This window comes from Lissotriton vulgaris, chromosome 2_1 (assembly GCF_964263255.1).
Source record: "Lissotriton vulgaris chromosome 2_1, aLisVul1.2, whole genome shotgun sequence".
Taxonomy (NCBI): Eukaryota; Metazoa; Chordata; class Amphibia; order Caudata; family Salamandridae; genus Lissotriton; species Lissotriton vulgaris.
The window spans coordinates 1098561908-1098571144 of NC_141687.1; the positions used below are offsets into that span (position 1 = coordinate 1098561908).

A 9237-nucleotide genomic window follows, 5' to 3' on the forward strand; every position below is an offset into this window, starting at 1 on the left:
ATGCTGCAAGGGTGCCTGCATCAGTGCATGACAGCAAACTATGCACCAGCACAGGGTAGAGCAAAGGTATCAGTCATATCTTTGTAGAAATGATGCATTCCTGTGCTTTGAGTGCAGCAGTGTGGCACAGCCAACGGGCTTGCAGTGCCATGCTGCAGTCCTTTCTTGTAAATGAGGCTCCTTGTTTTTCTACCCCTAGACAGCTGAGCCCTGCACTTTCCTGCCTTCAATAGCCATGAGTCCTACAAAAATACACAATGGTGGGCACAGTTTAAAAAGTAAATGACTGTTTTAAGATTTTTATGGTGAGAAGGCTCACTCAGCCTACTTAGGTGAGTGCTGCTGATAGCAAATATGCAATGTTCGTTCAAAAAAGTACATTTAGCAAATTATCTTATTTCACAAAATTTTCCAGAGCTGCAGGTAAAAAAAAAGATCAGATCATGTTTTTTTACTACCGATACAAGAAAAATCCTTTTGGCCTGAAGCGACATTTGTCATACATACTTGGAATTTCTGATATTTATCCTGATTGGTGTACAGGATTGCTAGGCCTGGACCCAAAATCTAATGCAGCACTCCCTGGATTATTTTTTCCTCATGGCCAAGTGAGATAAGCAGCACTTGTTTCTAAGTATTAAAAAATGCACATGAGTGAAAGAGAAAACATGGTGTCTGGTTAGAAGAACGTAATATAGCTCTTTTTTACTAAGACTATGAAAAGACATTTGAATTGGTTTCATATTGCCTTCGTGGTAACAGTTTTGATTAATTGTGCAAACGCAAATAAACATTTATCAAAACATGGGATTTGGCGTCATCCAGTAGTGTGGCCACACAAGATGAACCATTAGGAATGAAGATGACTAGCTTGCTTGCAATTAAACATCTATAAATAAATGTTAATAGAGGAGAGTGAAGCACTTACTCTCTCTTGCAGCTTTCTCCCCCAAGTAGGCCCTTTATTCTTCTCCTTCATTAATTATAACCTTTACCAGAATGGCCTTACCACTGCCCCTAAAGCCACTGACATTTCATTCCACAAGTCTGAGGAACTGCAGAGGAATCTGCTAACGTGAAATATAGGACCTGATTTAGCATTTTTTTTTTTTTTTTGTAGCGCGAACTCGACCCAAAGGTATCTGCGCTCTTCACATAAGCACCAGCTGCATTACAAACGGACACATTCATTATATTAGGTACGGGGAGATTAACAGCCAGATTCATCAAAGACCCGTTTTGCGAGTCTTTAATAGCGATTCATAAGGAATCGCTATTACAGACTCGCAAAACGGGATTCATGTAGGAATCGCAAAATAAAATGCGATTCCTACACATTCCTTATTTGCGATTAGCAAATTGCTAATCGCAAATAAGGAATAACTTCCCATTCATTCCTATGGGCCTTTTGGCCCATAGGAATGAATCGGGAGTATTCCTTATTTGCGATTAGCAATTTGCTAATCGCAAATAAGATAGCGATTTAAAGGGTGCCAGGGGTGTCCAAAGGACACCCTGTAGCACCCCTTAAATGCAAATGTACACAGGTGTTGCGCACACACATTTCCAAAGGACATGTGTGTGTGTAACATGCAAAAGAAAAAAATGCACTAAAGTGCTTTTTACTCTTTTTTTGCAATTTACCACGAAGTCAGACTTCGTGGTAAATTGCGACCAAATATTGCGAATTCGCAATTTCAATTTGGTTGATGAATTGCATTTAAGGAATCTCTATTAAAGATTCCTTAAATCCAATTCCTCGCATATATGTGATTTCTCTAATAGCGATTTTTGCATTTGGGATGATGAATCCCAAATGCAAAAATTGCACTCGCAAAGGGCCAGATTCTCAGAATCTGACCCTTTGCGAGCGCAATTTTGCTTGATGAATCGGGCTGTAAGTAATTTGCACAGAATCACAGGATGTTGAGCGTCCCTGCCGATACTCGAACCCAGTTCCCCAGCATTCGAGGTCGACCACTGTGGCCGTTAGGCCGCATCCTCTATGCAGACAGTACTCAGTTTGTCAGTGTGGTGGAGGACAACAGTTTTTCCAATTTGACAGATTACTGCCCATCAAATTTATAGATGATTGCCCTCCCAGCGACTATCTCTGCACATTGAAAGGTACAGTCATCACAGTGGTTCTTTTTCAATGTACAAAATAATTTGGTGGATGACTGTCATCAGTTTTGATGGCCATTCACCAGAGGTTTAACATTGTTTTGGCTTTCAGAGACAACTCCCAAAGTGAGAGTTTGTTTAAAAAAAACAAAAAACTTATGACCCTCTATACCCCAAGATTTTTCTCACAGAGTGTGTGTGTGGGGTGGGTAATCATTTTTTTCTGCTCCTCACCTCCAGATTTTTGCTAACGGTGACAGACAGGAAAAAAGACATTACACTACAAAGGGTGTATCGTGTAAATCCCTTCCTTCGATGACCGTTACTCTGTTGTGTTTGCGACGAACTACCCTGTCCACCAAATTCTAAAGCTGCCCCTTAGACTGTAGGACTATTAATTCATCTTTTCTAAATAGAAAAAAAGAGATCCCATGGATGACCATTGACCCCGGCTGCCTTCCCTGGTTAAATTGCCATTGCTGTGCAGCAAAGCGTGATGCAAAGTATTAAAGTAAAGACAGTGTCTGAATGAACAATGCAAAATATATATTTGTGATCTACAGAAAAGATGATGGGCATTGATCTCTAAATATGCTGCTGGAGGCTATCTGTACCATGTCAAGAAACGATTAACATGTAACACATGCATATCACAAAAAATGAATAAAAACATTACAACGTGCTCAGATAAAAAATGGGCCGCAATACGCTGTTCGTCAAGTCTGTGTAAAAAAGATGAGATCTAATGCATGGAATTCCGCAAGAGCCAATCGTATCATTAGGTGTCTCTGTTAAAAAGACAAACACAGTTTGTGCTCTTGTTTTTCACTTAGCTTTGGTTGTCATGAAACAGGAATTAATTTGTAAACATTCATGAATTGATGTGTTAATGTGTATTGCTCTGTGTTTTCCTGTGTTGTATTGATTGTTTTTCTTTTGAATTTTGTACGAGTTGTTCAGTTATTGTGATGATTGGTAAAGTGCATCTTTTACTGTTGCTGAAAGAAATGTCAAAAAAAACAAAAATATGATTAATGGGTATACATAAAATTACCTGTTCAAGTGTTATAGATTTACACTTGTTCTTTTCTAAATAATTTTCCAAATAATCACTACCTCTCATTGTTTCTCATAGTACTACGGTCCAGCCCTCCGTCAGTCCCGCTACGGACCTGACTCCTTTGGTTAAACCTTTTATTGACAATTGTGTAGGATAGTGGAAGCAGAAAAAAGATGGTCCTTTTCACTGGTTGTGTACCAGCGGCTAGGATGATCCGCCTACGAGTGGTGGCTAGAAAGCATAAGTGGTAACCATCGTAGTTGGTACAGCATGTGCGGAGGTGATCTAGTAGTGGCTGAGCAAATAAGGCAAGTAGTAATTGAGGATCGAAGGTGGAGATGATAGGGAATTATAAGTGATTTCGATTTTAACAGCAACATACTTTTTGGTTGCCTCTAATTTCATGCAGCCAAATCTTTCCTCAACACGACTTTAATGAGCCTGCTGAAATCTGGTAACAAGCTCTTGGCGAGCCTCATAAAACCACTTCTTTACCCTGATGGACAAAGTCATAGTTTCCACTATGACTATCAGTCTTTCCTCTGACACCCCAAAGTCCCAAACTCATCATCAGTCCTGATGGCTACTAGACAAGTATTATGCTATCTATCAGACCCTCACTCTGGTGTAGGTCAATGCACGTCGATATGCTGATTTCCAACTGTCAGGAAACCAATCAGTAAATCCATTTACCCCCCCCCCCCCCCAATGCTCAGAGCCTTCCGTACAGAGACCTCTACACTGTATGTCCTCTCCTGAGGTAATCACCACCTCCTTTCTTCCAGAATGCAGAGTCCCCACTCAAAGCCCACCTCTGCCAAGTAAGAACCCAGATAAGAAAAAATGAACCCTCTCTTCCAAAGCCTCTGATCTCAGTTTGCTTATGAAATCTATACCTTTGTATATAATGTACAATCTAAGTAGCCCTCACATATTATCCATGAATCGTGCCTTAAATTCCTCTGTAAATGCACTCCAGACCAATATTTCTGTGTGGCATTTAAATTACTATGTAGTTCATTTTGTCTAGAAACTATTTCTGCTCTTATACATTATTCATTAAAGAAATACGTTGACAATTGAGAAGAGAGCAGATGGTACCGCAGGGGATACTAACATGTGGAGTGATACAGAAGGGAAGCGAGGGTAGAGGAAATTGCTGCTAGCATAGAGCCAATTTTGAAGAAGTAGTAAGAGGTCACAAGGGTGGCAAGGATGGTACACTTGGTGAATCTTCATCGATTGCAGACGGTACAAAGCAGGTGAGAGAATATGAAGGATATATTAGAAATGACAAATTAGCAATACATTTTGACTGGATCGTGGTGAGAAGTTCTTGGGGATAATCCTCTTTAAAGACAAGTTTGTTAACACCTTCAATGCTATAGCAATTCTCCCCCGGTGCTGGGTGTCCCTTAAATCCCATTGTTCATGACGAGCTGAGCTCGTCATGGGCATGGAAGGGGTTAAGCAACATGATGTATTTGGATGTAGATGACTGGCTGTCAAAGGTGTTTGTCTTTTTGTGCTAGGTTTAAAGCGAAGGTCAAGCAATCAATCAGGGTTTGTAAAGAACGGCTACTCACCCGTGAGGGTCACAAGGCGCTGGGGAGGACTGGGGAAGGTGGTCAGTTATACTTCCATGGAGTGTTACTTTTGCCTGTATAGTGTGTATGTTATGTGAGACTATTTAGTAATTGCTACTTCAATCTAATTCTGTCTTTCCCAGCGTGTGACGTTTCCCCAGAGTAACACAATATGTCCTTCCTTTCCCTAGGTCTCGGAATGGAGAACATTGGAGGGATCTTTGTGGTCCTGATCTGTGGTCTGATAGTGGCCATTTTTATGGCTATGCTGGAGTTCCTGTGGACAGTCCGACATTCTGGGGAGACCGAGGTAAATAGTTTGTCCCCACACCAGCATGGTTTGTTGCATTGCTGGAGGATTATCCGAGTGACTTTGGTAATGGTGCTTTGGAGGTGGGATGGAAGGTTAGCGCCTAGAATCTAACAGATGAGCTAGAAGTGCATAGACCTATTCCCACTCAGCAAAACCTAATTGCACTTCCTTCCTCATTAAAACATTAGCAAAAAGAAGGCGGTGGGTATCAGTAAAATGCACAAGGAAGTAATTGATGGAATCTGGGTATAACGGTTAAAAGAAGTAAATCCGTTTATGAGCACACATTTGATGGTGACATCAAAGTTCTGTGCACCAAGTATATTGTGTGTATACAATCCCACTCTACCACCAGTGTTTCGAACCTGCACAAACCTAGGGGGATATGTACAAGAAAATGCTGGAGCACAGTATTATGCCAAATTTGGCAATGCCACGCTCCATTTTCAAAATGCAGGGATGTGTCATATTTACAAAAATATGGTGCACACCTTACGTTTTCCCTAGCACTGGTGCTAAAAAAAACTGCATAGCGCCAGTGCTAGCACCCTTGTGCCATATTGAAAGCATGCCTGCGCTGCAGGGGTGAATGTATATGTGCAGGAAGGGATCACTTGTCCTGAGTAACCAGGGTTCTATTCTCTTATTCGGTTACGGTGCCGATAAAAAACCCTCATTCACGTACCAGGGCTTTCTTCAGGACCTGGTGAAAAAGGGAAGGGTGAGGTAACCTTACGTTTGAGGTTAGATTCGTAGAATATATTCTTCTAGAATTGGAAAAAACCTTATAGTACCTTTGTGGTGATCAAAATATACATCCTCGGGCGTTCTGAGAGTGGCTGGGCCTGCTCATTGGCAGTCTGGGCACGACTTGTGCTGCCTCTCAGTCCCCGGGTCCTGAAGAAAGCCAACTTGACCCCTTGGGGGCAACTTGTGGCTGAAACATGTCGACCTTTTTATGGACATAACACAGTGCGGAAGCCTCCTAATCAAGCTTCCTACGCTCGCTCAATCTTTTTAACAAGGTATTCTTTCCAGCACCAATTAAAATTCATCAGCACTGGTTAATAGAAGCCTTTTTTTAATTTTAATTGTACACCCCCATTTTGTTGATCACTAATCACTACTGTACTAACCAGGGGTTTACCTCCGGGTGGAGGAAGCATACAAACCCTATGATGATGCTGTCACGTCGCTATCAACAAGGCGGAGAATCAAGATATACCGCCTATCGAGCCTTGGTACGTGAATTAGGGTTAACAGAATAGAACCCTGGTAACTCAGGACAAGTGATCCCTTCCGCATTGATTTTTTGATATTGCAACTAAGGAAGCTGAAAGCATCACAGACTTTTCTTTCTCCCCCCCCCCCCCCCTCCCTCTGATAGAAAACTATATGTGCAGGAAGGGACACATTCCTGCACATAAACAATCAATGATGGCGATTTGCTCTTTCTATGTGTACTGTGCAGCACACATAGAAAGAGCAAAAACCAAGAAGAAATGAATCATTTCCCCTAGTATCGCCATTCTAAGACCAGGTATTGTAAATCTGGGGTAGCATCTCTTAGGAAAATATTACACTACATGTCCAATTTCTTCTTCTTGTAGGCCTTCTAAATCTTGTTTGTGCACATGTGGCTGCAATCCTATAGATACGGTAAATGTTCTGTATACTTTTTATTCTCTGACATATCCTGATCTGAATGCCTACGTCATAATTGTTCATCTTCTGTCCCGCAGGTGTCAGTGTGTCAGGAGATGGCGACTGAGTTGCAAAGCATTATCCTCTGCAGAGACACTTTCCAGCCTCGTCGCCGGCGAGTGGGTGTGGTGAGGACGCGACCCGTTATGCAGGAGGAGCGCCGTGCACGCGCCACCACCACTCTCAGCAACGGCAAACTCTGTGGGGGGAGTGGGCCTGACCCGCTGGCTCAGAGACTTGCGCAAGAGGCGGCTCTTGTGGCACGGGGTTGCACTCACATCCGGGTCTGTCCGGAGTGCCGCCGATTCCAAGGACTGCGGTCCAGGCCCTCGCCGTCACAGAGTGAGGATAGCCTGGACTGGGAGAAGAATACAGACTGCAGCGGCCCTGAGTAGAATCAATGACTCTGCTATGAAGAGCGAGGGAACAACTCCACTTTTTTATGACACACTCTTTAAGAAAATTCCAGCGTTGTTTTTAAAAACTTAAGCCGTTACCACGCTTCCAAAACGCAGAGGAGTAGCCCAGCAGAAGGATCGCCTCATGCCCCTAGGCCAGGCGCTTTGCCATGTTGGCTGCAAGGGCCTCCGGTCAGTGTGCATCACGAAAAAAGGGTATCTTTAAACCGCCAGCAGAGCTGCTTTTCAGCAAAGAGTGCCAATGCAGAGACAATTCGTGCCAAATGTACCCACAACGTGGATTCAGCAATTGTGCCAATAGTCTGCAATGGGATAGGCAACTTCCAGCCTGACACTAAAGTAGTCCGAGAGAGCTGTGATGTGGAAAGACATCAGAGTGCTCTGTCACTTGGGAGGACCACTCAAGAGGGTTTGGAAAGTAGTTCCACTTGAGACTGTCAGAAGTAGCAGCTGCCCCAGGAGTGGAGAGAGAGGGCACAAATACCCCATGAAAATCTGTAAATCGGGGCATTTGAGTCGAAGAGTGATCTGGATTCTGTAGCACATGTATCTTCAGAGGCTGAGCCAATCTTGCCCCAGGGGATCCCATTCCCGCCTTCGCCAGAAATAAAATGCCAAAAACAGATGATAAACGAAAGATAACTAATATTGTGAGTGGATACAAAATGCCAACCATCACACACAGCGAACTCAGAGGGGCCTTGACACACCCGGTGTTTAAGGGTTATGTGTCTTCTATTTTTTTAAATCTTTGTTTTTCTCTGGGTTATGTTTGACCATGTTTGGTCATGTCTTGGATATGTTGGAGAAGGTGATGTATTTGTTATGTCTGGGAAAGGTGTTTGCTTCCCTCCTTCGTGCCCTTCCCCGGCATTTGCCCTGTAGTAGTCTATTGCCAGGGCCAGGCCGCAGCCCACTGGTTGGACAGAGACAAGGAACAGACTTGTAGACTGGTCATGAGAACCAATGTAGCAAATTATTCGAAATAACACACTGCATACCAGCATACTTATCCATTCCCCATTCTAATTTGCATAACATTTTGCACTATGGCCCAATAAAATGAAGATTTATATTTTACAGCATTTTTGATGCTTGCATAACAAAAGGAGGAAAGAGGCTTTGCTTTATGCCTTTTAATAAAAAGGTTCACATCAGAACACAAAACGTAATAAATTGAGATGGTACACTAAGTTTGCTTGTTAGAAACAACACCCCCACACATGTTTTCACACCTGTAAGACATACCTATGCCTAAAGCAAAAGAAATGTGTTTACTTAACAGTGGCAGAAGTTGTTCAAATTTAGGGTAGTTCCTTTTTTCTCAATTCCCTTAACACAACTACTAAATCAGAACATGAACAATGTATTTTACTCTTTTCCCTCAGTGCAAAACGTTATGTAATATTGCCATCCATTTGCATGGATGGATCATTTCCTGTTTTTTCTTTCGCTTTTTTTAACAGGTCTGGCCAACTGAAAAATCCATGTCACTAAGAGTATTCAATGAGCAACAGAAAATCTCATTTTTTAGACTCATATCCCTCTTCTGATATTTCTAGTTTTTCAATGATGGGAGATTTTCAATTGGTGGCATCCCTAAACATCGACAAACCAAAGGAGATGTAACCAGGATAAACAACACCCACAATTTGGTTTAGCTCTAGTTCATTTTTAGTGTTTTTATTTTTCTCTAAATGTAAGCCCTGGTAACAGATTTGAGTAAGTGTGTAAGTCAGTGTTGTTTGAGTATGTGAGTTTGTTTTAATACATAATGGCACTTCAGCATGAAGCTGCAACTGATCAAGAAAAACAGTGGAATATTCCTTTTATACCCAAGTCAGGTCTAATGGTAAGCCCCAGATGATCATGTCACATACTGATCTATCATCCATCTACTGTTATTGTGTAACTGTCGCCCCTCCCGCTCTCCCGCTCTTAGCTCCAAGAAACCGCTTGGTGTAACAAGTATTTTTAACATAACATAACATCTACTCTTCATCAGCAAACTCGCAGAAAAAAAGTCTATGC

General features: G+C 42.2%; 1 protein-coding gene across 1 annotated transcript in view; it reads left to right on the plus strand.

Moving 5' to 3' along the window:
• Window positions 1-7182, plus strand: part of GRIK4 (glutamate ionotropic receptor kainate type subunit 4) — a 1036684-nt gene extending 1029502 nt beyond the window's left edge. The window contains exons 18-19 of the mRNA XM_086958780.1: window positions 4962-5080; window positions 6826-7182. Of these exons, the coding sequence (XP_086814906.1) occupies window positions 4962-5080; window positions 6826-7182 (476 nt within the window). The remainder of the gene's footprint in view (window positions 1-4961; window positions 5081-6825) is intronic.
• The last annotated feature ends 2055 nt before the right edge of the window (window positions 7183-9237 follow it).